General features: G+C 36.4%; 5 protein-coding genes and 1 long non-coding RNA gene across 9 annotated transcripts; 3 read left to right on the top strand and 3 right to left on the bottom strand.

Moving 5' to 3' along the window:
• Nucleotides 1-987: 987 nt before the first annotated feature.
• On the top strand, nucleotides 988-5,345 carry LOC105693662 (isoleucine--tRNA ligase, cytoplasmic). 2 transcript variants are annotated; one of them, XM_012413735.3, is made up of 2 exons: nucleotides 988-1,137; nucleotides 1,242-5,345. In XM_012413735.3, the coding sequence occupies exon 2, from the start codon at nucleotides 1,322-1,324 to the stop codon at nucleotides 5,087-5,089; it is 3,768 nt and encodes a 1,255-aa protein (XP_012269158.2). In that variant the 5' UTR covers nucleotides 988-1,137; nucleotides 1,242-1,321; the 3' UTR covers nucleotides 5,090-5,345. The 2 variants fall into 2 exon arrangements, with proteins under 2 accessions (XP_012269158.2, XP_020712445.2); XM_020856786.2 differs by lacking the exon at nucleotides 988-1,137 and having other exon boundaries at nucleotides 1,300-1,440; nucleotides 1,560-5,345.
• A 278-nt stretch (nucleotides 5,346-5,623) lies between these two features.
• Nucleotides 5,624-7,715, bottom strand: LOC105693666 (transmembrane and ubiquitin-like domain-containing protein 1). 2 transcript variants are annotated; one of them, XM_012413741.3, is made up of 4 exons: nucleotides 7,576-7,715; nucleotides 6,981-7,308; nucleotides 6,550-6,877; nucleotides 5,624-6,470 (listed from the first exon to the last, which is right to left on the bottom strand). In XM_012413741.3, exons 2-4 carry the CDS (start codon nucleotides 7,285-7,287, stop codon nucleotides 6,014-6,016), a joined length of 1,092 nt encoding a protein of 363 aa, XP_012269164.2. In that variant the 5' UTR covers nucleotides 7,288-7,308; nucleotides 7,576-7,715; the 3' UTR covers nucleotides 5,624-6,013. The 2 variants fall into 2 exon arrangements, with proteins under 2 accessions (XP_012269164.2, XP_012269165.2); XM_012413742.3 differs by lacking the exon at nucleotides 7,576-7,715 and adding an exon at nucleotides 7,394-7,569.
• A 267-nt stretch (nucleotides 7,716-7,982) lies between these two features.
• LOC105693663 (programmed cell death 6-interacting protein) lies at nucleotides 7,983-12,691 on the top strand. The gene is made up of 15 exons (XM_012413736.3): nucleotides 7,983-8,250; nucleotides 8,905-9,020; nucleotides 9,147-9,274; nucleotides 9,366-9,644; nucleotides 9,729-9,830; nucleotides 9,905-10,127; nucleotides 10,203-10,326; nucleotides 10,400-10,577; nucleotides 10,665-10,826; nucleotides 10,897-11,040; nucleotides 11,103-11,318; nucleotides 11,402-11,551; nucleotides 11,659-11,800; nucleotides 11,872-12,063; nucleotides 12,155-12,691. The coding sequence occupies exons 1-15, from the start codon at nucleotides 8,045-8,047 to the stop codon at nucleotides 12,250-12,252; spliced, it is 2,460 nt and encodes an 819-aa protein (XP_012269159.2). The 5' UTR covers nucleotides 7,983-8,044; the 3' UTR covers nucleotides 12,253-12,691.
• LOC125501422 lies at nucleotides 12,628-13,826 on the bottom strand. Its single transcript, XR_007278996.1, has 3 exons — nucleotides 13,429-13,826; nucleotides 13,202-13,342; nucleotides 12,628-12,968 (listed from the first exon to the last, which is right to left on the bottom strand). It is a non-coding gene; the product is annotated as an uncharacterized LOC125501422 (long non-coding RNA).
• On the top strand, nucleotides 13,317-20,881 carry LOC105693664. Of its 2 annotated transcripts, XM_012413737.3 has the most exons (12): nucleotides 13,317-13,458; nucleotides 13,833-13,994; nucleotides 14,208-14,405; nucleotides 14,854-14,973; nucleotides 16,627-16,738; nucleotides 16,849-16,972; nucleotides 17,079-17,214; nucleotides 17,436-17,492; nucleotides 18,440-18,565; nucleotides 18,654-18,907; nucleotides 19,012-19,199; nucleotides 19,314-20,881. In XM_012413737.3, the coding sequence occupies exons 1-12, from the start codon at nucleotides 13,440-13,442 to the stop codon at nucleotides 19,612-19,614; spliced, it is 1,797 nt and encodes a 598-aa protein (XP_012269160.2). In that variant the 5' UTR covers nucleotides 13,317-13,439; the 3' UTR covers nucleotides 19,615-20,881. The 2 variants fall into 2 exon arrangements, with proteins under 2 accessions (XP_012269160.2, XP_012269161.2); XM_012413738.3 differs by lacking the exon at nucleotides 17,436-17,492.
• A 1,629-nt stretch (nucleotides 20,882-22,510) lies between these two features.
• Nucleotides 22,511-27,178, bottom strand: LOC105693678 (zinc finger protein 667-like). Its single transcript, XM_048657225.1, has 10 exons — nucleotides 25,754-27,178; nucleotides 25,159-25,652; nucleotides 24,747-25,034; nucleotides 24,464-24,623; nucleotides 24,105-24,362; nucleotides 23,766-24,011; nucleotides 23,315-23,668; nucleotides 23,054-23,241; nucleotides 22,746-22,986; nucleotides 22,511-22,642 (listed from the first exon to the last, which is right to left on the bottom strand). Exons 1-9 carry the CDS (start codon nucleotides 26,081-26,083, stop codon nucleotides 22,809-22,811), a joined length of 2,496 nt encoding a protein of 831 aa, XP_048513182.1. The 5' UTR covers nucleotides 26,084-27,178; the 3' UTR covers nucleotides 22,511-22,642; nucleotides 22,746-22,808.
• Nucleotides 27,179-27,321: the final 143 nt, after the last annotated feature.

The raw sequence follows: 27,321 nt of genomic DNA, 5'->3' as shown, positions 1-27,321 counted from the left end.
TACCCCCACCACGTCTTCCGCACCTCTATTCCTATCTACATCGTTCTATCTACACTCAACGGTCCAAGATACCTAGTAGCGCGCCTTGGTGGCTGGATACGAAACCGTTCTTCCCCTGCCGTCTCAGGTTGGTCAAGCCACTCGCGCTAGCTTCACCTCTATACTCATATCTACACTCAACGATGCTACTGTAACGTCCTCACTCTCGCGGACGGTTCTCGAGTTTCTATTCGCCCGGGAATATTGGAATATTCGGCTTAAGCGCACGAAGTCGATGTTCGGGTTTGTTTGAACGTAGACTGAGAATTAGCGATGGTAATGAATTTATTAAAAATGCTCACAAGAACTTCTTTATCAGGAGGTGAAGGTGCAGATTCTGAGGGTCAAGATAGAGAGTGAACTCCTAACCTTTTGGGTTTTTGGGGTCCTGCTAAACGGGGTGGAGTTAAGACGATCTAGCGGGGCCTGTGAATCTAGCTGATTGGTTACTGTTGGTACTGAAAAAGGGTAGTGGGAAGGAATGATCAGCCAATCAAGTGAAACTATATGGGGGTGATCGGGTCGCGGGCCCAACGTGGAGTCGTTAGTGGGGGCGGTCGTCAGTGAAAAACAGATGCCCCGTATCAATATGGAAACGATATGAGTGTGGAGGTGGTTTGGTTCTCCGCGGTTCTCTGTATTCGAACTCAAGTATCGAAGCATGGGAAGGTTTCAGTATTTGTTTATTCTATTTTAGTTGAAGCTATTTTAAGTGTTTTTCCCCGTGAGAAAATCTTTGTATATATTGGCTGAAGTCAATTCTGCATCTCCACCTTATACCTGTTAGCTTATATCCAAATTCTATCAATTAATAATGGTATCACTATACACTAAAGCTCTATGTTATCATTAGTTGGTAATCTTAGTGTCTAAATTGTCCTCTCGGTGTCTGCTTGCACATTACGTTACACTACTACCAAACTAGTTACACTATTTGTCGTCGGTGTCGCGAATTAGCCTAGTGCCTAGTGCAGAGACTGGGGAAAGACATGCAATGGGTCAACGCAACGCAATGAAGTAGCAGACATCCTGTTCCAACCTGGAACAAGAACACGTTGCATCGCGTAACAGCCGGTCCAAATTTCAACGGTGAATCAGGTGATAATATTTCAATTGATATCAGGAAAACTACGTGAAAATAGACATCAAAAGCAACCTAGTCCAGAAATAAGATCTTCAAGGTTTTTTTTAATATGTTGCAGTGCTCTATAACACGTTGCATCACTCGGAACGATCGTATTTGATATATCGTTTGTGAGAGACGCCTTTTGTTGATGAAAAAATGACAGAAAAACTACCAGACTCAATCAACTTCTCAAAAGAAGAAGAGACTATCCTTGAACTATGGAAGAAATTGGATGTATTTCACACTTGCTTGATGCAATCGAAAGGAAAACCAAGGTATTCATTCTACGATGGTCCACCTTTTGCCACAGGGTTACCACACTATGGTCATATTCTGGCTGGTACTATAAAAGACATAGTGACTCGATATGCTCATCAAAGAGGATTTCATGTAGAGCGTAGGTTTGGTTGGGACACGCATGGACTACCTATAGAATTTGAAGTGGATAAAGCCTTTGGAATCAAGGGTCCCGATGATGTTGCAAAAATGGGCATAGCCAATTACAACCAGGAATGTAGGAATATAGTAATGAGATATGCTTCGGAATGGGAAAAAATTGTTGGAAGAATTGGACGGTGGATTGATTTCAAGAATGATTACAAAACTCTGTATCCATGGTACATGGAATCGATATGGTGGATCTTCAAAGAATTATTCAATAAAGGGCTTGTCTATCAGGGTGTAAAGGTGATGCCTTTCTCCACAGGATGTAATACCCCGTTGTCCAACTTCGAGTCTGGTCAAAACTATAAAGATGTTGTTGATCCGTCAATTGTAGTGGCTTTCCCACTGCTTGACGAACCAGGAGTCTCTATACTGGCATGGACAACAACTCCCTGGACACTTCCAAGCAATATGGCACTTTGTTGCAACCCAAACTTTGAATATGCTATGGTGAAAGACTTGTCATCTAATAAAGTCTTCTTAATTCTAGAGTCAAGTTTGACTCTTATTTATAAAACTCAAGACCAATATACTTTGATAGGTAAGAGAAAAGGTACCGATCTTAAAGGGAAAAGATATGAACCACCCTTTGTCTATTTTGCTGGTCTTGGAGAAAAAGGAGCCTTTAAGGTTTTAAACGATACATATGTGACTGCAGAGTCTGGTACTGGGATCGTTCACCAGGCACCTTACTTTGGAGAGGATGATTATCGCTGCTGTTTGGCTGCTGGGGTAATAACTCGTGATCAATCCATCATTTGCCCTGTTGATAACTGTGGGATATTCACAGAACCTGTTAGTGATTTTATAGGGCAGCATGTTAAAACTGCAGATAAAAGTATCATCAAGTATTTGCAGACACAGGGAAAACTCATTCATAGTGGAACCAGCAAACATAGTTACCCTTATTGCTGGCGATCAGATACTCCGTTGATATACAAAGCTGTTCCATCTTGGTTTATCCGAGTAGAACGATTCAAAGATAAATTGATCGCTGCCAGCTCTGAGACATATTGGGTACCTGATTACGTTAAGGATAAACGATTTGGTAATTGGCTTCGAGATGCTAGAGATTGGGCAATCAGCCGGAATCGTTACTGGGGAAACCCAATACCACTTTGGGTGTCTGAGGATAAACAAGAGATAGTTTGTGTTGGGAGTATTGAAGAATTGGAGCAATTGACTGGCGCTAAAATTGAAGATATTCACCGCGAAAGTATTGATCATCTGATAATTCCATCTAAGCGCCCTGGACAGCCACCATTGAAAAGAGTAACCGAAGTATTTGACTGCTGGTTTGAGTCCGGATCGATGCCTTATGCTCAGATGCATTATCCGTTTGAAAGAGTCAAAGTTTTTGAAGAAGGTTTTCCAGCTGATTTTATTGCCGAAGGTATTGATCAAACTCGTGGCTGGTTCTATACATTGTTGGTCATTTCTACTGCCCTGTTTGGCAAACCTCCATTTAAAAATCTAGTTGCTAATGGTCTAGTCCTTGCTGCTGATGGGCAAAAAATGTCGAAACGGAAACAAAACTATCCAGACCCAAACAAAGTACTCAATAAATTTGGAGCTGATGCTTTGAGACTATATTTGATTAACTCACCAGTAGTTAGAGCAGAGAATCTTCGATTCAAAGAAGAAGGAGTTCGAGATATTATAAAGGACGTATTGCTACCGTGGTATAACGCATTCAGATTCCTGATGCAAAATATCGAGAGATTTGAACGTGAGGAAAAAATTCCATTCACCTATCATGAAGCTAAAACAATTTTTGATTTATCGGACAACATAATGGATAGATGGATCATCTCTTTTACTCAATCTTTGCTACAGTTTGTCAAGGAAGAAATGCAGGCTTACAGACTTTACACAGTTGTACCTCGCTTAATAAAATTTATAGATAATCTCACCAACTGGTATGTAAGAATGAACAGGAAGCGCATCAAAGGTGATGGTGGCGTAACTGATTGTAAACATGCGCTCAACACATTATTCTCTATTGTTTATACTATGGTGAGAATCAATGCACCGTTTACTCCATTTTTGACCGAATTTATGTTCCAACGTCTCTCCAAATTGATAGTAGTATCCAAGGGAAATATGGACAGTGTCCATTACCAAATGATTCCTGACCCAACTGCTGATCTGATCAATGAGAAGATTGAAAGAGCTGTTTCTCGTATGCAAACTGTGATTGACCTTGGCAGAGTTGCTCGTGATAGGAAAACCATTCCTGTGAAGTACCCATTGCCAGGAATTATAGTCATACATCGAGACCTGGAAGTACTGAATGAAATTAATTCATTGAAAAATTATATTCTTGAAGAATTAAATGTTAGAAACTTAACTATAACTACCGACAAGGAAAAATATGGTGTTACTTTAAGGGCTGAACCAGATCATAAAACACTTGGTGCCAGATTGAAGGGAGAGTTCAAATCCATCACTTATGCTATAAAGCAACTTTCAGATGAAAAGCTACAGAAATTTGTTATCTCAAAAAAAATTGAAGTTCAGGGTCATGAGTTAGGCCCAGAAGATCTTCGACTGATGTTTAATTTTATTGGCCCAGCTGCTGAAAAGCTATCGGAACAATATGAAGCTCACAGCGAAGGAGATATTCTTATTCTTTTGGATATTACCCCAGATGAAACCATGCATCATGAAGGTGTTGCAAGAGAGATAATTAACCGTGTCCAAAAACTGCGGAAAAAAGCACAGCTTGTACCATCTGACGATGCTGTTGTGTATTATGAGATAAAAGACCTGGCCAGTAACTTAGCTACTGTTGCAGTTACTTATAAGTCATTCATTGAAGGGGTTACTAAAACACCACAGAAAAATATTTCTGAAATGACTCATGATGAGGAAATCATTATTGAGGAGGAACAAAAAGTAAAAGGCGTGAATCTGAAGCTCATTCTGGCAAAAGTTAAATCATTGACTGAATCTGCTGAGAATTTGAGTCTGAATGATTCTAAAATTGAACCATTTTGCAAATATGTCAATGTGAAGCTTGTTAATTTTAGTCCAAGATTTGGCGCAACTAATCACTTAGCCACTATTCTGTTACAAAATCCTGCTGCAGGTGCTACTATTTCCTACAACCAACTAGATTCAGAAATTCAAAATATATTCGGTATTTTCGGATGCCGCTATGATTTATACGCTGATGGAAACCTGATTACAAAATCAACGAACATCTTGCTGCTCCATAAACAAACAATATTGATTGTTCCAGCCGGTACTTCTCCCCCATCAATTGACATAAATTATGAATATCCAGTCTGTCGTTTTTCAAATATTGAATTCAAATCCCAAAAAGGTGTTTTGCTACTTGAAAATCCTGTTGCGAACTTCAGGTCGGATTCTGGGGAATCATTGGAAACTGTACTATTTACAGTATTTGGCCACATATATACCGGTAAACATAATTTACTTTACAATGGAACAACATTACAAGTAAGAGAAGTATGAATCTGTGTGTCTGCTGATACTGAGATCGAAGATTTTTACATTTTGTGATCATGAATCAAACTAGTTGGAGTCTTATTTGTTGGTGGATGAATATGACCATTAGGATTATGCAATGTGCGCAATATTTGATAGTTCCCAGAATTCACCACAGAATGTAATAAAGTCAGTCGTCAATCAGAAAACTCATTTTGTGATTGCCCATGTCAATTGTCATAAGCAGTATTTATATATTCAATAAAACTTTCACTTTCATTAAGTCCGATTTATTGTTTCTATTTTCAAAAAAACAACTTAATGCATAAAAGATGTAGAAAATATACCAAGTTTGGCATAAGTAGATTATGGGTAGAATATATTACATATCGCTGGACGAATTCTCTATAAGATTTTAACTGAAATATAGACCAGCTATCTCAATGTAAGAACAATAATCCTTGGATTATCTAAGTGAAAAATAATTTACGCAAAGCTGAAGTTGCGTAACAATCAATAAATAGGTGTTTATTCATAGTGAATAATATTTATCTACTCATGTAATGAGAACATAATCTTTAATTAGACTTTACAACAGAAAACGTTCAAACGTGATGTCATACAAAAATTTACATAAGGATTCTTAAATATTATCTTTCTTTTTCGTTATCCTGAAAGTGGCAGGAGCTGCTATCTCATTTTAGACTCTTCTTAAGTAATATAGGTAATTCTTCGGAATTTAAACCAACTTTATATCGTGAGTTGTTACTTGATGACCCGTAAATGAACTATCATGTGATACTTTCAAACGTGCTGTCTGAATATCGAAATAATATTCTATTTCCTCTAAAATAGAAGGATCAAGATATCAATCAGTCTACTTAATCTCAGAGTGACTGCACTGATAATATTGTCTCGGTTACAACCATCGAGTATTTAAATCAGATAGATCTACTCAATGTTTCTAATGCTGTCTTGATCAGGAAAAAAGTGTCCGAAGAGAGAGATGGTAAAAATAGCAGTTAGTGCATACAGCGCAAGGGTAGTTGTTGCCGTAAACAATTGAGCATAATGATACCGCGAATACCAAGCAAGTCCTAGAATAAGGATCAAGATGCTGACCAACAGGCGACTGAGATCCCACTCATGTCTTGTGGTATTGAGACCCGCACTCGTTGGCAAATCCTGGAATGATTGAGGATTGAAGTACAGAGGTGAGGCATTATCCGATGTGCCTGATTGAGCAGATGGAGTGGGATTAGGCCGCTGCTGGTGAACCAAACAATGAACCACACAATTATGGTACAAACCGCACCGCTCCAATGTTCTAGTATCAGGCTGAAGTACCTGACCATTAAATACCAGGCGAACTAATTTCTGGGAAGCAAGTTCTACCTGAAAGTGTCTCCTAAAGGTAAGGAAAAGTTGTTATTAAATAACTGGGGATTTATTTCGTCCATACGCGCTATACATAGACCTTGGTTTACCTCTTAAAGTCGCCAAGTAATTCCTCAGGACTTCCTTTCACTACTTTCTGGTCATCATTGATAAACTTCAGTTTAATAGTTATTTGGTTAGCGTCATCAACAGCTTCTGCAGTAGCCGCTATATGCTCAGTTGCGACCTGCTCAGTGGTGATCGTGTCTGTAGAATCTGTAATATCAGTAGATCCATTGGCTGACTCAATTTTCACTATTCTTTGACGTAATCCAGAGTCATCGTTATTGAATGTATCCATGGCCTCAATAAGTGCTTCTTCCGATGAGGTTGCAGCTGGAGTAATCGCATTTGATTCGGTCTGATCTTCAATTGAGGCTGAGAATAATGGAGATTAGAATAAAGCTCATAAATAAAAATCGATCCATTCATCATTCATAACAATTACAGTAAAACGAAAATGAAACACTAATTGTCATACCTGTGACAGGAGTAGGCGTTGGACATTGTGGATCTACTGTGTCATTGCCATGTTCAATCGGCTCTATCACTTCAGGTGTCCTTTCTAAGTGCTCTATCCGATTTATAGTATTTGCATTTGTAGTCTGACTACCTGCTCTTAGTTCGGCTATACGAGTACGTGTGCGATGTTGCAATATTAAAACTGTGCGTATAAGTGGTTGATCTGCAATACTAGTAGAACACCATGCTAACCATCCAACTAATAGAACGCTGACTATTATAAAGAAATCAGTCACTTCGTCACCAACACCGTCGATTAACGTCATTGTGTGGATGAGAAAATTAATCTGTAAAAAGATACGAGGTTATCCGATGATCAATATCAAACATTTTCATAACGTTGAGACGTATTTAAAAATAGACTGCACATACACTAGAAAATATCTTGTACACAGATTGTTGCTTCTTGCTTTTTTACATACATACTTATAAAACGTACTATTACACAAAAATGTGATAAGTGGTTAAAGTCTCGTAATTTTATGTGCAAATTGGGTCATCTTAATTTAAAATTCGTTTTTTTACTATAGCATTAATATTGTCGGATATCTGACCTGGATTTAGTAAAACAGTAATAAGACTCAATAACATTAAATCTCAATCCCCAGAAATTAACGCAAACTGTCGTCTCTGCTGTCGTCGAGAAACTTTTACTTGATGATGTCGTAAATATTTTGCGAGGTGAGTGAGACTTCTGCGGGAAAATGAGCAATTAATTGTATCAGTATCGGCTATTTGTAACCAGGCGCCTAGATTTCCTCCGAAATCCAAATATATATTCCAAGTTTAGATACAATGATGGAAAAGAATGTTTTATTTAATCTATTTCTCATTTTCGCGAAATTGGAATTCGCTGAGATCTGTCATACTTATTTCCTTTATTGAATATTTTTTGGAGCGGGTAACAAAGTTTTTTTGATACGGAGCTGCGTTTCCCAACAAGGTACGTACGACGTACGGTCAATTGTCATCAGTTGTCATTTTCCGCCGGAGTGGCCGCGCTCACAATCAGTAAACGTCAAAATGGCAGACTTGATAGCCGTGCCCCTAAAAAAGCCATCAGACGTTGACGTTATTAAACCGTTGACAAATGTTATTAGATCGACGTATAATTCGGCTAATAATCAGAAGGATTATACCGAAGCCATAAATGAATTTAGTAAACTACGAAACAACGCGTTATGGCGTGCCTTTGAGAAGTACGAGAGCTCTCTGGAGGTTATTTACAGGTATGACTCATACTTGAATTATCATTTTTTATAATTTTATAATTTTTTTTTCACTTGATAACCTCTTACACTATTGGCCAAAATTTTTGCCACATACATTCACAAATACACCTCTTATTTATCAAAGCTTTCGATAATTCCATTTTATAGATTGTAATCCATGGTAAAGATCGTAGAGTGCTACGCAAAATGTTTTGTAAAAAAGTAATTCTTGTATGAGTAATTCAATAGAGATTGATCTATCGAATTTTCCCACGTATTTTTATACCTACTCATTAGTACGTACAAGTTTGCAATTATACATGCATAATCATGTAGCATTATCTCTAAAAAAAAAATATCAATAACCTGCAGAAATATTACGAGAATTAACAATATGCCCTAGCGCCGACTATGCCAAAGATTCGTTAGAGTTGTTAAATAGAGGCTTGGCAACTTTTTTCTTTAGTGATAATTTCAGATAAACTGACTTGAAACTGAGCTCTAAAATGTAAAAGTGAGAATAGATGTATTCTTTGCCCAAAATCTATAAAACGCCTCATGAAATACTTTGAAATCTTGTCATTTTACTTCGGTCTGAGAACTTAACTTTAATCGATTTTCAGAACTAGTTTGTGGTTCACAAACTTTAGTTGCATAATTTTGTAATTATAGCTATTATGATCAACTCGTTGCCTTGGAAGGAAAAATTCCAGCACATGAAGTTCAGATACCATTTAAATGGAAGGACGCGTTTGACCGAACGATATTTGGGGGAAAGCTGAGTTTGAGTAAGGAAATGTTTCAAGTGAAGCTTATGTTTCTTTCCAATTCAAAACTTACTGAAATAAACAATGATTTTCTGGTATCCTCCAAATAATGGAGCACTTTGTGTAATTTCAAATATTTTTATTCAGCAATTAGTACGTTGTCGTATGAAAAGGTTTGTGTACTGTTCAACATCGCAGCACTACAGAGTTCAGTAGCAGCTACTCAATCACTTGAAAGTGATGAGGGCCTGAAGTTGGCTGCTAAACTTTTTCAGGTCTAGATCCATTATTTCATACAAAGATTTTGTATAACTCCAAGCATCTGGACAATCGATTAATGATTTTTGTCATTATTTGTTTCCTCAGCAATCAGCTGGTATATTTAACTTTTTGAAAGGAAATGTAATGTTAGCAATCCAGCAGGAACCAACTCCTGATATAAGCCCCGATACTCTTGGCGCGTTGTCTTCTTTAATGATAGCGCAGGCTCAAGAAATATTTGTCCATAAAGCTATTCATGACTCCATGAAGGATGGCATTGTAGCTAAACTTGCTGCACAAGCAGAAGACTTATATGCTGATGCGTTAAAATTGTTTCAAAAAGAAATCTTTCGGGCTTTCTGGGACAAAGAATGGGTGCCTTTGGTAAGTTCATAGAGCCAACATTTCGATTGGGAAACATTGCATCTCATTATTCTATTTAAACTTAGATATTATTTGTACTTTTAGGTTGCAGGAAAACAAGCTGGATACAGAGCAATGTCCGAATTTTATCAAAGCTTGGTATGCAAGGCAAACAAAACTGTAGGGGAAGAAATCGCGAGATTGGATGTGAGTCAATTATTCTAAACTTTGTTACACATTTGCAGAGCATAGTGAACAATGACCAATTTGTTTCTCAACAGCATGCGGTTGAGTTGTTCAAAGCAGCTCAACAACGATCCAACAGATCAAACTTGTTTCAAGACTATGCTAACAAAGCACAGAGAAATTTAACTGAGGCAAGAAAGGACAATGACTTTATTTATCATGAGCGAATCCCAGACGTCAAGTCACTTGATCCCATTGGAAAAGCGAGCATAGCAAAATTGCTGCCACTTTCTGAACCTCTCAGCTCTAATTTTCATGGTTTGAGAGTTATTATTATGCATCTAACTGAATACTCATTTTGATGGTCATTATTTTTTTTTTACATCTCATTAGATTCATTTGAAGAGTTGTTACCTATAAGCGTGCACCATGCCTTGTCATCTTATGAAATGCGCCGAACAGAGCTTGTCAATGCAGAGATTTCCAAGCTGCGAGAATCGACTCAGATGCTAAACAGGTATAGGGATCTATATGGCGTAGATTAAGTACTGATGCAATGACATGTGCTTACCGCTATAACTAATTTTCAGTGTTCTGGCTAGCTTAAATTTGCCAGCTGCTATAGAAGACACTAGTGGTACAGAAATACCTCAATCTTTATTGGATAAAGCAGCATACGTTAGAAATGCTGGTGGTATTCAAGCTCTTGAAGCTACAATGAATGAACTTCCAGATCTGTTACAAAGAAATAAAGATATTCTGGATGAGGTATTTTCAAACTTGACAAAGTAAAAAAGTAACCCTAAACAAAGTAACTTTTCTAATTATAAAGTGTAAATGATTGGTGGTTTCTAGTCTGAAAGAATGCTCAAAGAAGAGAAAGATTCGGATGATCAGTTGAGAGAGCAGTTTAAAGAGCGATGGACCAGAATACCGAGCGCCAGGCTGACAGAACAATTTAGTGTCAATGCTCAAAAATACAGAGACATTATTAACAACGCTGTTGCTGCTGATAAGGTATAGTATTGATTTCTTATTTATGTTTAGTCACATGATTCTAGGTGGCTCATAGTTTCACCTTTGGTAGGTCGTTCGTCAAAGATTTGAATCATTTCGTCCCGGAATGGAAACCCTTAGCAGAGATGCAAGTGAATTATCAAATACTGTCCCTGCTGGTTCTGCACTTCAAGAAAGTGGCGCTGTCAGTCAACTCAGAAAACTCATGGAAGATGTAAGCATGTTTATTATTATAGATAATCAAGTTCGTATGGCTAACCAAGATTTTGTTCTAAGGTGGAGACATTGAAAGCTGAGCGTGATGTGATTGAAAGCGAGTTGAAGTCAGTCACCACTGATATGAAGGCTACATTTTTATCAGCATTGTCTGAAGACGGCGCAATTGATGAACCGAATATGTCTGTGGAAAACATTGGTCAACTTTATGGCCCACTTCAGAAACAAGTTCGAGATAGTATTGCTCATCAAGAATCCCTCGTATCTCATATTCAGGTAACATGAGTAGCAATCCTAGGTATGGTATCACATACTTGTTAGTTTCAATGATTGATGTACATTGTTATATATCCATATAGTCACATCATGCTGCGTTTATAAACGAACACACTGGAGCTGGAAGCTCACGTGAGGCAATGTTATGTCAACTGGCATCTGCATACGATGCATTCAAGGAGCTTGAAAACAATTTGAGAGAAGGAGCTAAGTTTTACAATGATCTTACACAGGTTGGTCTCAACAGTCTGATTAAATATGCTCTTATACCTTCTTGTAACAGGTAATTAATATCATATTGATAGACACATTGAATAATTTATAATTCATTTTTCTGCAGCTGTTAGTAGTTTTCCAAAACAAAATATCAGACTTCTGTTTTGCTCGTAAAACTGAAAAGGAAGAACTCATGAAAGATTTGACCACTAATTTGAGCCACACTGGTCCAGTATCAACACCAGCGATTCCATCGCATCATGGAGGTAAAACCGTTACTCAATCATAAATCATGCCATTTAAAATATGAATAACGTTAACTGAACCAAATCCCCAGGATCCCAGCCACAAGCACAGTCCAATGCTCAAGGTGGATCACAATTACCATATCCAACAATGCAGTATGGCGGAATGCCCATTCCATATGGAGCAAATGCAGCAGCCCCTTATCCGACCTATGCACCACCCCCAATGCCAGCGGGTTACAATGGATTGTACAATTATACAACAATGCCTTATCCTGCACAAGGTAAGACCCTGCACCATGGAATTATGGCCCTTAATCCCGTCTTATATTAACTATTGTATTGAATCAAGACTACTTAACTTACTTAATTCAGGTGGATATAATCCATATCAGCCACCCCAGGCTCCATACGGTGGTTACGCAACTCTTCCAAGATATGGGGGCTCAAATCCGCCCCAAAAACCGTGGTGAAAATTGGATGCAGAGATTAATAGTGGTTAAGTAATCGTCCCACTACTTGAAATAAATAAACGCTCCAATTTAATAAACTGCAAAGCAGTGAATCTCCTGGATTGGAGAGAAGTTTTACAATCTTTCGTTTCGATTATTGATGAATAACATGAAGAATAGGTCTTGAATTAATTGTAGATAAAGGAGAAAAAAAGAAGAATAATCTAGCTATGTAGATGATTTCAAAATGCAAATTATTTGAACAGCGTTGTGTAATTAGAAGAGTTGACCATGTATTTTTTATCTGTGTATTGTGTTCCTTCTTACCACTGTTTTATGCAATATAAAATTAATTCGCGAAAATATGGGCTACTTTAGGTTTCAAGAGCATGAGAATTTTGTGTAAACGCTACATTTATTTTTGTTAAGAATTATATTACATGATTAATAATATATAACACATTGCGAAATTGTTATTTATCACCTCAAGACATCCCTTATTTGTTATTTCTTCCATCATCTTGCATACGACCTCACTTGCGTATCATCGCAACCAGTTTTTAATATGAACCAACGAGTTTTCGCTGCGCTCACAAACGGTGACGTACAAGCACGTGGTGACTGGTGCGCACTACCCTGACGTCACCACTCAATTTTAAATGACATTTAAGATGGGCGGGGTGCGACGAATTCAGTAGAATAGGCACCCGAAGCTGACCTCTTTCGTTTCGCTGGATCTGATCAATAAAATTATACTTACAACTCAAAAGCGGACTATAATGATCTTTACAGTTATTTAGGAAATAAAGCTATACTCCAGATTAGGGAAAAACATTGGTGGGGTGAAAGCGGAGTACAGCTTTCAGCAGACTCCATACCACAGATTCCACAGAATAGGGATGTAAGACCATTTAAGCTAGGAGAACCCCATACATATGCAAGATTTGTATACACACGCCAATATACATACATCTTATTGTTAAAACTAGAGCCCGCCATTCACTCCATGATTCATTCGGCTGTCAGTTCCAGCAGTGTGCCGCTTCACCGCAAATTCGTCATTTGACACAGTTTGCTACTGACGTTTGTTGGTTTGTCGACTGTAAACGTGCTGTAAACTCATGAATGAACTGTTTTAAAATTTGTACAAAGAATTGTTACAATTGCTAAAAAGTGATTACCAATAAATTTAATTACCAAAAATTAATATGGAGGACATAAAGACTGGTAAGTGCCAGAACGAAATTAGATTCTATTTCAATTTTACCTATTCCCTATGAGGATTCATTGCTTATGAAATATAACATTTCGTCGTGTTATAACTATTAAACTGGTTAATGTTTATAACACCCAATGTTATTCATTTTGTTGATCCAATATAACGTGATTCTTTCATCCATAACTAGTATCGTTCTGAGGTTATTTTTAAAATAAAATGATTCTGATAACAAATGATCATTAACAGAGTCGTTCTACAGTAAAGATAAGTGATGTCACACTAAAATAGTTTTATCTCCTAAAACTATTCGAACGATTATGATATATTTTTCAGACATTACACTATTATAGTTAGTTTCACTGAATTTTTTATTTTTCAACAGAACACATTGTGATGACACCCAAGTGCAAAACAACCGAATCAACAACTTTGATTATTGAAAGAAAAGCAATTGATCCACCACAACAAGAAAAAAATGGGAGCAACGTTCACATTGCAGGGGGAGATCATAAAGGAATAGTCATTAACAAGCAAGCTAATGCTGGTCGGTGAATACAATTATAATTATATTGAACACGAAAATTTCATAGCTGAAAGATTAGCTTTCTGTTAACATAGCAATAGTTATTTAAATGGGTACCCAGATTGGAGATATAATTGCTGTTGAAAGAAGCTTAAATGTTGTCTATAAATCCACATCATCAGTAACAATGTCAGTGATTGATTTTTTTATGACAATGTTCCATGTTATTTTTAGTGGCAAGCGGAGTATCTGATCCCGCACAATTATGTCTGGAATTCAGAGTCTTCCTTGTAAGTGCGCAGACAGGAAAACACACTCAAGAATCAAGAACATTGCAGTTTTGGTTTGCAGAATCACTATCTAATGCAGATGAACCAAGCATTGCTCAAGAGTTCTTTCGGGAATTAGTCAGTCCACAAGAGTTTCCGAGAGGTATAATAAGCAAGATAAACATGGGTTAAAAATAAATAGGCTAGTTCATATTGACAATAGATAACAAATTGCTATAAAATTTTGCTAAGTTAAATAGCAATTTCATTGACAAATTCTACTGGCAAATGTCTCTTGTACATCTGAGCAAAAAAAAAAACTACTTTCATAAATTTTTGCCAGTTATTGAGCAGGTTACTTATGGAATTCGTACAATAATTGATTTATTTATGTCGCAAGTTTAAAATAGCTTCTAGTCTCATGTTTGAGCAGCGGACATAACTTTCAAAACATGTAATTACTAGTACATTCACATATGTATATGAAATTGACAATCAAAGGGAATTTTGATAGTTTACTTTTTTCGCACTCTAAAATCATCAAAACATTATGTCTGTAAAAAAAGATACAATTCTATAAAAATGCCATCATTAACAAACATATTTTACAGATTACGTGGGTTTTATAATGAAAATAATCAAGTTAATGCAGCACAAATATACCACTATCAAGAAGCTTGAGGTTGAACTACGCCAATTACAAGAACCTATTGACCTGCCAACAAGACCGTGTAAGTACATCTTTTAGTTGACATACATTATGGTTCAATCATTTTGTCCGAATTTTCTGAGCAATAATAGTTCGAGCAAAGCTGTTAACGAAATATACCTCTATAGAGATAGCTTCGGTTGGTACCCCATAGTGTTAAAGGATATGTCAGTGGTTGAGGTATAGATCTGCATCCAATGAAGCACCCATATTCGAAATCATACATACTCAAAAATACTACTGCACATATTGGAGTCTATTCCTTGTATTTTACGTTTTATAATCTGCTATCATCATGAGGAGTATAATCATTTTTTTTCAAAAGTACCATAGCTGTCCTCGATAATACTGTTTTATATTGTATTCGCAGCTCGACTTGGCCATTTTTTATTGACACTACCTTGGTCTAAGAAAAGCATTCGTCGATCAGGTTCGGGTAGATACCATAAAGCGGCTTATGTTTATTGTGTTCTGTATTTACAGTTTTTTTTTTGCATTCACAGGCTGACTATTTTCATATTATTTTAATAGCTCAGTAATTGTAATCTGCAGGTTCACGTAACATACAAAAGTTTTTTACTCATTGTCAGTAACTGGATATTTAGGCCAAACCATTATGATTTGTAACAGTGATCGATTCTCCAATTCTCATCCATGAAATGATTCTAGATCTCTTTTTCCATTTCCAAATTGGCCAGTAAATTTAGACATAACGTAATTCGTCTTAATCTGACTAGATTGATCATTGAGACTGCTGATCATAACGATATTGATTTAACAAATTCTTTCTTTGTGATTTGCATAACATTGTTTCATTCGATAATCAATAACGTAGGCGTACATTTAACATGTGTACCGTTCCTTTGGTAATTCACAAAATATGACAACGATTTTTAAATTGGATGGCAATATTAAAATAGTCAATAATAATCTCGTACTGTATGGGTTGATCAGCACGTATGTTCATCTCTTCATTAGATATGGATTTCACGATACCTCTTCTGAAGATGAATAGAAGGCTCACAATTTTCTTTTAAACCGAATATTACTGTACTTGAATTTGGGCTAATTTGATACTTTGTCCAAATCCTATATCCTGGAGAAAATTTGAGCCTAATTTGTACAGATCACTTACAGTGCAATGAATAGTTCCACTTGCCATTTGGCACACTCCATTAATCACACCAGAAATCACACAAGCTTTGGGGCGTCAGTACGCTGTACAGATATCCATGGAATTCTAAGAACAGAATTCGGGCTATTTCCTGTTGTTATTCGTTACTAACACAGTTGGACGTTTCCAGATTTATAATATAAAGCAGGCACGTGGTTTTCCAGGAATAATAGTGTACACGAAAGTTATAATATGCATTCTTACCTCTATCAGTGTACGAACGGTGCTACCAGACCAAGATAATCATTTCGTATTGCTAATTAATTCAAGAGAATTGAATTTTCGGAATAGGAGATAATTAGTTATCACATAAAATAGATGATGCAGTAGTAAGTTCACTGGCACTGAATGTACATGCAGCAACAAAATGCTGATATGATAGTAATAAACATTATCGTTTCACTTATCAAACTCGCTTGTTGAATTTATAGTGAATTTATATCATCATAGTCATTTTAGCTTCAAGTGATTCATTTGATGCAATTTTTATTACTTCAACAGTATCTGCAGATGACACAGCTACTGGTCAAGTAGTAGAACTTACTTTGGTCAAGGTGTTGGAACTCATCGAATCAGCCTATCCAAATCCAGTTACTATTAGTGACATGGCTCAGTAAGTTGTTTAAATAAGTCGAATATGACCAGTACAATCGAACTGGATTTAACTTTGTGCAGTATTGAATCCATATGATATATTTTTGGCCATTTCAATCAATCTTACAGAGAATATGGTTGGGAAAAGGCGGCAGTTGAAGTAATTTTGCAAGAACTACAAACTAAAGGACTTGTCAAAGCTATGGATCATGGAGCATTTACTAGAATTGTGCATCAAGATACCCAAATTCAGGTGAAGCTTTTATGAAACCATGAAGGTAGTGAAAAAATTAGTAATATGATTCTAGGGATCACTTCGAGTCATATAATTGATTGAATTTTTCATTTCACATTTACAGGTCGTCAAGCAAATGCCCACAATGACCACATCTAAACAGCCAACAATAGCGATCATCACTGCTCAGTACTGTGAGAAACTGGCAGTTGACGCATTAATTGAAAATAAAGAAACTTACGTTCGTTACACAACAGTTGGTGAGTCGATATTTTTTATCTCTTGCATCATGTATTTATTTTCTATTTCGTAATCTGGGATAAAAATATACTGTGAAATATATTTTTAACTAGATGCATTTGATTTGAGAAAGTTACTTAAAAATGTTTTATCATTGATACAACCCCCCTGAGCCTGTTGCGGATCAGATAGTGAGCTAAAAATTATGAGCTAAACCTTACAAATGTGCATGATACTTTAGGTACAGGGAGTTCACCAAACACCTCTGATGGATTACGAAGAGTCACGTGTCGGTTTGGTAACGTAGTTTGTAACATAATAGATCTAATGCTACATAGAATGAATTCTTATTTTGCGTGTCATTTCTTTTCACAAAACATCAACATCGGTGCTATGTGTGATCGTCTGAGACGAATGTCTTATTTGCCTTATCCTAAACTTCCCACTAGATTTTATTTAACAAAAAGTGTGATATTCATTTCAGCAACCCTCATAATTAATCTAAAATTATACCAATATGCTTATCAGTGTATTGTATTCGTTGAGTTTGGTTAAATTGGACTTTCGGGGTTTTGGGTATCACCGCAAACTAATATCACTCGTCTCTATTTTATGTTGTGTCGTTGCTTTGAACGTTTTGAGAAACCCGATCCAAAAACGATCTTTATTTGTGATAACCGATTCTGGAAATCTGTTCCAATAAACGTAATGAGAGTGCACCACTAGAATTTGGGACATTAATATATGAAGATGTGTGATACATGACTTCTGATTATTTTTTGGTTGTTCTTTTCAATATTTTTCGCGATACTATCGATGTCATTAGATCTACGCGTAGTTATACTTATATCAATGCGGTGGTGATGGAGTTTTGTCATTACAAATATACATATATGATTGACATGAATATCACCTAGAAAGTCAGTGAACTAATTGACATAACATAAATAATGATGATGGACAATCTGTGAAAAGAGGTCTTGCATTCGGAAATACAGAAATTTATTTTAGCCTCTATTGGTTTAGTTTGATATATAAGAGTGGTTGACAGTGAATAGAGTTCAAATTATTGCAATATCCATATTTTTACTGCATACTTTTGTACACTTATCCATCACTGATGTTCCTGTTATTATATTTTCACAATAGCAGCACTTTGCACTCTTGTAGTATACATGAAATGTATGAACTTTAAAGCAAACCTTTTCTACCGAAAATATAACTGTCATGTCTTGTTGATTACAGGAGAATCGAATGTCTATACCTTAGGCAATATGGGTGCTCATAGAATTGTATGCACAAAGTTGCCTACTGTGGGCCACACCAGAGAGGCTATGACTGCAGCTGGGAACACTACTACCAGATTACTTGGTGGGTATTCAATGCACAGAATTTCAGATTTTGATTCTGTATTTGAATTCATGCACTTGTTTACCATATTTCGTTGTTTTATTCATAGGAACATTCCAAAAAGTGGACTTTGTTTTCCTAGTTGGGGTTGGTGGAGGTGTTCCCCATTATACTGATTATAACAGGCATGTTAGATTGGGCGATGTAGTCGTTTCCCATTCAACTCCACTTAACAAAAAATATGTCTACGTCTACTGTGAAAGTGCAAAACTCCATGAGAATGGAAGTTACTTGTTTGAAACTAAAGAATATTGCCCACAAAATTTAGGGCTACAGGATATTGCAGCAAATTTGAAATCGCAAGTAAGTAATAATTCGTGCACTGATTTAAATTTCATGAAGATATAAATGCATATTGCAATTTATCAATGAAATTTGAATGTCTAATGTTTTCAAAAAATACACAGGCCGAAAGTGGGACAACCCCTCCATGGGACACATATCTGAAGTCAGGTATAGACGCTTTGAGCACCCAGTCCGAACATGCTTTCAAACAACCGGCGCCAGAATCAGATAAACTATACATGGCCATTGGTGATAGAGATGTTATTGAGGTAGCCCATCCAGTTGCTCCACAAGGAACAACAAATAAGCGGTGAGCTAAATTTTTATTTTTCCAACTGTTGAAAGTTCAACTCTTCAAACCAAAAATTCATATTTATTTGCAACTAATAAAAATAATCCTAAAACAAATAAAATTAATCCATAGATTGGATGGCTACCCACGAATACATCTTGCTCCGGTAGCGTCGGGTCGTCAAATTGCTCGCGATGATCAACTCCGACAGAAGTTTGCTTCGAAGTTTGGAGTGCTTGCATTTGATGCAGAAATGGATGCAGTTGTAGAGAGTGTCCTTGGCAATTGTCGCGAAAGCTTTGCTGTTGTTCGGGGTGTTTCTGATTATAAAGATGGAACTCGGGCTAAAGAATGGCAACCGTATGCCTCATTAGCAGCAGCAAGCGTAGTCAAAGCTGTGATTTGTGCCATGGATCCACCAACCAATGTTTAAAAAGTTGTTAATGGTTAGAAAATTGCTACTTTTCTGAGCCTCGACAAAGCTTTGGGTATTTTTCCTTCCAAACTTTCATTCATAGTAAGTCTTTCCGATATAGTGATTATTATACCATCTAATACCAACATATTCTTTTCCACCAGTGTTATAGTGTTGCATAATATGGAAGAAATGATATTTCAGAACAATAAGTAGAAAAAGGGTTTTGGATTCAAATTTTACAATATTTGCATAGTTTAAATTATCTTGTGCATCCCAGTGTGACCACTTTGAACCCTATGGCGGAGGCCAGACGCAATTGGCAATATTGTACAATGTACAGTATTGTTCAGTTTTAAAACTATATACATGATTCTACCAGTAGATTTTAATGAACTGGCCAATATCTTACCAATTTAGGATTGGTATCATAGTGACGTGCGACTATCCAAAAATAATAATTCACTGGAATTATATCTTTGACCATTTCGAGATTAGATGGTATGCAAAGAAGCTAGTTGATTGAATTCTAAGTATACCGAAATCGATATCAAAAGGTCTTCTTAAGCCAACGCTATTCTGGGGTCAGGCTGAACATCTTACACAACCTAACTTCTTTGGTTGGCTTGATTAAAGATACAACCAATATTTCCCCCAGAGAAACACACTGAGGGAAGATTTTACTTGTTTGAATATTACTCAACATATGATTACATAGAAGAAATAGAACGATATCTAGTATAAATATGGGTTGGTATAAATCAGCCTACAGCCAAGTCATTGTTAAAATAGTCGATACTATAGATGTTTATTAGAATGTTTTAACTTATTGTAAATTAAATTTAACGGCACACCTTGGGACGCTGATATTTCTGACTGTAAAAACACAAACTCATATTATATCTTCATTATATTCTTCAATGTCAAACCCTGCAGTCAAGGTACACGTCTATGTGTTCAGAATATATCCACATCGATAAATTAATCAATTCTGCTCGGTAAAAATTTATTCTGAGATGTGTGAAATGTTTCAAACTGATTCAAACGTTAAACTAGAGTTAGTGTGCTTCGAATTCCATTGCGTTGAAAGACTTTCGACACACTGAGATGAAACAGACATTATACATATGAAATTTTGTCTACTAACATAGGTGGCTTGCATGTCTGGCATACGAATTTTTTAAATTTTACAACGTAATTAATAGCATACCTCCTATTAAATTTACCCAACAATTACGAACCAATGTAAAATAAATTATAGTTGTTACAAACGACCACAATAGTATACATGCGTATATGTTTGATAGATACCGAAATGTAATATATCATAAACAGAGGTGTCCATTTGTTTGTTCTAGAGCTTCAATTTACATTGATTGACCTACAAAGTAGAACTAGTTTTTTTTTTATAAGAATTTACCATACGCACAATCGGTGTGAACATTCGTAGATCAATACATACAAAGAATCTTTTGTGTTACTTTCTATTTATGGGACCGAATTTTGAATAGCTATTTTTATTTCTTTTTTTATTTATTATTTCTGATTATATCTAATTGTTAAATGTTACTATTATATTCATTATTACCTAAACATCTTCGTTTAGATAGAAATGAACATAAATTTTTATAATTATAGGGAAATTTTGAAGCAGAGAAGCTTACTGATCACTTGTTGACTTGGTGCATTGCTCTAAAATTGTACGAATAATAGAGTGAATTTAATCAAAGTTATTGCAATATTGACAAATTATGAAGATTAGGTTTTGTGGCGATATTGTACCAGAGTGTGCAGTCTCAACAAACTTCAGATTCTTATTCCAAGGTCTAATGCCAATGATATACGTAACTGAATCATCTGAATTGCAGAGAAAACTTTCGAGTATAAGCTTTATCAGTGCTGAAACTGTGTTATTTCAAGCCAAATATTTTTGTCATCTATGCTAGTCTTTTCGTTTACGCAATTGTAACTTAGATATTTTATTGCGGTATAATTTTATTACAACCAAATTGGTACAAGAGATGAACTACAACGATTATTATGGTATACCTATGTACGTACTAATTGCATTATTTAGAAAGGCTTTGCCATGATTAATATAAAACTAGCAGCTTCTCCGCTTGATTTTCTAATGTAATCTTGTGCTTGATAACTACAAAACGAATTTATAAACTGCTACAATAAGTTAATTCCTATCTACACTCAACGATACGGGTCCTCGTAAATGATATGCACGCACACAATTGATTCTCGCTGGCGCGCGGTGTTCCGATTTTGATCTTACGCGTCAATCGAGAAACTGGCAATTATGTAGCTTGCGGGGTTGCGAAAAGCGCATACAGAAAGTAATCGAATTAGCACTAGGTAAATTTTTTTTATTCCATCTTGTAATTCTAAAACATCGATTTCAATTTTCAATTCGGTATTCATCAATTGAGAAGTGAAATGAACGGTTCTATTTTCAAGTCCCGCATTGAAAAATAGTTCCTCAATTTCTAATTCCATTTTGTGGAATTGCAAAATATAACATAATTTCTTGCTTCCAACCATCGCGTTGAAATAAGGATTCGTTTGTTCCTCAATCCCATATCGTCTGTTTAAAAAAAAAGTACAAAACTTTGAATCGCAATTATGGGATTCAACGAAAATTTTCAATCTCTAGTCCCATAATTATTTTTCAAAAAATCATGTTAAAAGATGACGTTAGGTATATTAGGGTGGGTCAAAAGAAACTTTTATTTTTTTTTCTTTGGATCTCACACACAAAAACTTTCAACTTGCGTGCGGAATGTAATGATATGAAATTGAATGAAAATTACGGGAACAAAATTTGAACCAGAGGATGGGAATTTGAACGACAAATGAAATTAACGGCGCGCGCATTGCTGATGCGTTTAGTAAATTGGGGGCAAGTAAAATACTCGTGTATTTTTTTGCACTAATCATATATTTCTTTTCAACATTTATTTATCATCTGATGTGAAAGAAGATTCAATGTATAAAGAAGAGTGGCTCCCAACCGCTTGGCAACGTATTATTGCAGACTCTGTGAAGTCATCATTTTTAATGCAATAGAAAATTATATTTAGGTACGTTGATTTATTTTGCGCAACTCTTAATATCTCACTTTAATAAATATGTATATTTACCCACTAATCCAGTAAATATGTTCATAAATATGTAATACATATCTACATATCACACTACAGCGATTACTTTTCCGATTCGTTTGGATGGACCGTCTCGACGTGACGTGCTAATGTGTAACGTGTTGAAAACTGTTTTTTGCAATGTTGACAATGAAACGTCGCCGCTGGGTGAGCCGATCTCAGATGTGCTACCGCCAGTTCTCGCAGAACGAACGGGGATTGGCAAACACCACAGCGGTAACTAATAAAGATATCGGGCAAGCAATGATTAGGTATTTGATGAATCGGTATTAGATATTGATGCTCACCCGCCGCCAGTTGTTATCAGAGTCCGCTTCATGGCAGGTAACACTGGAGAATCTTCGACATTGACTTCTACAAGAGGTTCCATGACTGCCGGTAGTGATGTACCTGGTGACTCTTCTTCTGATTTCAAATTTGGCACTGCTTTATTCATTTCTAGCTCTCTTTTCAATTCCTTCTTCCGCATCTGGAGCTAATGCATCCAAAGAATAGGAATATTATTTCATGATATTATATCGAGTTTCTTCAATGGCAAACATATGTACCATTGCGTGTGCTTGCGTATGTACCCTCATGTGAGAATTTCTAGATTGAGAATTGTTGAAGGTTGCATTACACTTGGAACACTTGTACTTCTTGAAAGCGCCGAAGTTAAGAGTACCCTTGGAGGCAGTCTTGGAATTTGAACCGCGTTTTCCAAATGTTGGTTTACCCGAAACACACTGATGCGTCACGAGGGAGACTTCTTTGAAAAATATTTTGTTACACCTTGGGCAGTGATACGTTTTATCCACAACGTGCGTTACTTCATGTGCCTTGTGCAGTGCTTTATCTTTGAAGGTTTTTTTACAGGTTGAACACGTGTACAAAGTTATTTTATTCGCACGTTTATGGGAAGCCTAAGAAGAAAATCACATTGTATGATAAAAACTGCAATTCAATGTATAACTCTATGTTAAGGGAATATATTTTGAGAACACATGAAGAACTACTAACCTCGTGACGTTGAAATTGCCATTTTTCTTTAAACATTTTCTTGCAGATGCGGCAGCTAAAGTTCTTAGAGACATAGCTTTCAGAGTGAGTTTGCAAATGGGTCAGCATAGTAGTATGATCATTGAACCACTGCAAGCAAATTCCACAACGTGCCACGTTTTTTGATCTACCAACATTTGAGTGTTTACCGGACATCATACTCGCATGAGCTAAGTCATCCATATATAATCCTTCATCATCAGACTCCTAAAGAGTACAAGACCCAAAATATAATTGTTAAAACTTCTCCAGACTTTGACTATCGGATTTAAGATATGTGATTAACATGAAATAAAGTACCTTCGAGTAGTTTTCTAAGCCACCAGCTGTTTCACCAACTTCTCTGGCTTCCCGAGCCTCTCTTTCAGCATTCAATGCTTCTTCTTGTTCAACACTGGCCATAATAGGCGACATTATGGGTTGCTGATTATGTTCGCTGAGCCTATGTGCTGCTAAACGAATGAACAACCCAAACGAGCGTCCACAGATTTCACATTTATGTTTTTTCGGTTCGTGAGTTCGCATATGATTTGATAATGCACTCTGTTGTGTACACACCTAAAAATCCAATAAGATAATCGAAAGTCAACGATTCTTTATTCAGAGGAAAATTTTCTTTGCCAGCTTTAAACTACTACAAAAAAAATCAAGTTCTTTACCTTTCCACAGGTAGGACATGTCAAGGATTTAATGTTATCCATGAAAGGATTCTTGTCAAACAGTGTTTCGAATTGGGCAGAAGTTGCAGGCAGTGGTGGCATCATATCTGGTTGATGTGGCTGCCGATGACTTTGGAACGATTCAAGAGTTGGAAAAGTCCTGAAAATTGTTTCATATTTTTTTTATATTTTGTGCCCAAAAATGAAGAGAACTTCGAAACAAAATAAGTTGTACAAATTGAAGTCACCCTCCGTGAGTACACATAATAGTAAATTATCTTACCGATTACAGGATGAATGCCATGTGTTAGTCTCAGTTTGAGCTTCAGTCACAGGGATTGGCTGGTGATCTTTCTGTTTGTGATGTCCGAGTATTTCCCAGCTCACAAATTCTCGATCACACTGATCACATTTGTTGACAGATTCGTGAAAATTTAACATTACTTTTAAATGATGAGATCCTTCATGTCTTGCAAGCTCCTCGACCGATTGAAATACTTCTGAACATTTTTTACACTTATATTTACATGGACAGAAGAGTCGTATGTGTTTGCGTAAGCTCGCCTTTGTTCTAGAAATGAAAAACCCATCAAGCAGCCAAGAAAAAAGTACTAATAAGTTTGAATTAACTTACATCACGCTTACTTCTAACGAAATCAGTAGCTCAATTTCTTTGGTTTTGAAACTAAATTTACCTATAATATCGGTTGCATGGGGCGCACCACCATTTAGAACTTAGTTTAAATTTTGGTTTGTTCTCTCGATCATTTACAGTCAAGTTTCCAGTTAGAACTTGTTCCAAAATACTGGTACTTCCATTACCAGATTTTGTGGTATTTGAAAGTCTGGATTCATTGGTAAATAGATTTCTCCTTTCTGTTTTAACTCTTCCTGTTGACTTTTTATCCGTTTTTTGGGAGATTTCCGTACCCTCACATCGTATAGGGTCTAAATGTTCGTCCGGTATTATATTCTTTGAATCTAAATGGGACCCACCTACATCAGCTAAATCCATTGGCTCTTCTTTAATCTGTACTTCGCATGGAAGTTCAATCAAAGACCCATAACTAACATTTGGTTCTTGTTTTTTGGCCACAGATGTTAGACCGGGCAATTTTTCAGCTGATAATGAAGCCGATAAGGGTACCAGTGGAGGTGGAGCTCTTGCTTTTTCTTTACAAAGCTGTGCCTAGGGTGTAAAAAGAATTATCACACATGATGATTGGAAAAGAATATCAACAGCCAAAAGCTTACAGTACATGAGCAATAGACAATATTGTAGGCACACACCTGACAAGGATCTGGAGAATTCTTCATTGCATCCAAAAATATTTGAACAGTTTCAGATTCTTTCAAACCAATAAGTTGTAGATGCATATTTTTATAGACACTTAGACAACGTTCTCTGAACTCATAAGCATCGTCCAGTCTAGCAGCACAGAATTGGCATATTTGTTTAGGCAGTGGGTCAGTTTTGTACACCATAACTGGGAAGCATGCCCTCATTTTGAGGGTGACTTTTCTTTGGGTACCTTCGCCTCCAAATATTGATAGCATCTCTGCTTTTACTTCAGAACAAAGTCTACAGGCATTATTCCATTCCTGTACGGCGGTATTCATTTTTTAGAGTTCTATGTTGTTTCTATTTCTACAGGTGTCCCTTGACCGTAAATTATAAATTGGACTATTCGTTTAATTAATTTAATGTTTACAAATACTCATTCTATGAGAAAATTAGGACAGAAATTCTGTAAAAAGTTCAAACGCTAGAGCGGAGACTCATCGTATATTAAATTTCACGTTTTTTCAAAATCGTCAGAGTGATTTGAGATTAAACGGCGAATGGAACAAGGTACCATATTTTGTAACGTTCAAAGATCAATATATTTAATATTAGAATCTTTCTAATCTGCATTTTACAAAATCACTATAGATGGTGACTAGTGAATCTCGTGTCTCTCGTATTATCTTAGAGAATTTGACATTTTATTTTATCTGGCATCACTTGGTTAAATTCATCATTCACTTCCACTTTCACCACCAACAATAAGCTAAGATAATAATGCGATACCATCGGAAGCCCTAAAGAAGCCGTCCTTTCACTCAAAAGTTTCTGCTTAACGTTGGAGAACCGGTTTACTTTCACTTCAAAAAAAGGTAGGTTATCACCACCGTCCACATTAAAGCGCGATAAGCTCGAATTAAATCGAAGTACGGCTACGCTAGGCTGACAATTCAGGTCATTGTACTTATTTCGATCATATCGCCAAATAAATTCACTTCTGTATGCATGCATACGTATGTAGTACGTACATACATACGTACGTATGTACGTACATACGTACCGTATACTCGACACTGATTTGTTAAATGGCGATCTGAAGCTTTGACACAAATCGCTAGTCCTGCAGAACACTCAAGAAATGCCCCGTATTGCAGTCTCTAAAATCTCGGTTTCTACCTCCTTCTGAACCCTAAACTCACTAAAGGATCCCTACCCTAGACACGTGAATCGCGATCCCAGAGGTCGCTCCATGGAACAACAGGTCTACACAGCAGCTCCCTATACTTGGCCCTTACTTATGACGAAGTTATTCAATAAAAGTTGCAAACGTTTGTTGGTCAATGATGGTCTAATTAAAACGTTTGACGGTAATTAGTTTAATCATAATCAACGAAATTAAATTGGCTAGGGATTTTTTACCGTTAGCCCCCCGATAGTAAAATTTCTAACCCTTTTTTGCACAAATTGACGCGGAATCGTTTGTCGGTGATTGATACCCTATTTATAACCGGAGAATTCGGATATTTTCCTAATAATTCGATTAAAACCATGTCGCAATTAAAAGTTATAGTTT

Source organism: Athalia rosae, chromosome 6 (genome assembly GCF_917208135.1).
Source record: "Athalia rosae chromosome 6, iyAthRosa1.1, whole genome shotgun sequence".
NCBI lineage: Eukaryota > Metazoa > Arthropoda > Insecta > Hymenoptera > Athaliidae > Athalia > Athalia rosae.
This window is presented reverse-complemented; position numbering and strand designations above follow the sequence as displayed.

Excerpts from the sequence above, each read along its gene's own strand:
- LOC105693663 (XM_012413736.3), top strand. The coding sequence starts at position 8,045 with ATGGCAGACTTGATAGCCGTGCCCCTAAAAAAGCCATCAGACGTTGAC. Across the intron at positions 9,275-9,365 it reads TGGCTGCTAAACTTTTTCAG|CAATCAGCTGGTATATTTAA; the intron begins GTCTAGATCCAT and ends TTGTTTCCTCAG. Across the intron at positions 9,645-9,728 it reads ACAAAGAATGGGTGCCTTTG|GTTGCAGGAAAACAAGCTGG; the intron begins GTAAGTTCATAG and ends TTGTACTTTTAG.
- LOC105693662 (XM_012413735.3), top strand. The coding sequence starts at position 1,322 with ATGACAGAAAAACTACCAGACTCAATCAACTTCTCAAAAGAAGAAGAG.
- LOC105693666 (XM_012413741.3), bottom strand. The coding sequence starts at position 7,287 with ATGACGTTAATCGACGGTGTTGGTGACGAAGTGACTGATTTCTTTATA. Across the intron at positions 6,878-6,980 it reads AACGCCTACTCCTGTCACAG|CCTCAATTGAAGATCAGACC; the intron begins GTATGACAATTA and ends CATTATTCTCAG. Across the intron at positions 6,471-6,549 it reads TTACTTGGCGACTTTAAGAG|GAGACACTTTCAGGTAGAAC; the intron begins GTAAACCAAGGT and ends CCTTACCTTTAG.
- LOC105693664 (XM_012413737.3), top strand. Across the intron at positions 13,995-14,207 it reads TAACAAGCAAGCTAATGCTG|TGGCAAGCGGAGTATCTGAT; the intron begins GTCGGTGAATAC and ends TGTTATTTTTAG. Across the intron at positions 19,200-19,313 it reads CAAGGAACAACAAATAAGCG|ATTGGATGGCTACCCACGAA; the intron begins GTGAGCTAAATT and ends ATTAATCCATAG.
- LOC105693678 (XM_048657225.1), bottom strand. The coding sequence starts at position 26,083 with ATGAATACCGCCGTACAGGAATGGAATAATGCCTGTAGACTTTGTTCT. Across the intron at positions 24,012-24,104 it reads GCTTAGAAAACTACTCGAAG|GAGTCTGATGATGAAGGATT; the intron begins GTACTTTATTTC and ends TGTACTCTTTAG. Across the intron at positions 23,669-23,765 it reads GGCAATTTCAACGTCACGAG|GCTTCCCATAAACGTGCGAA; the intron begins GTTAGTAGTTCT and ends TTTTCTTCTTAG.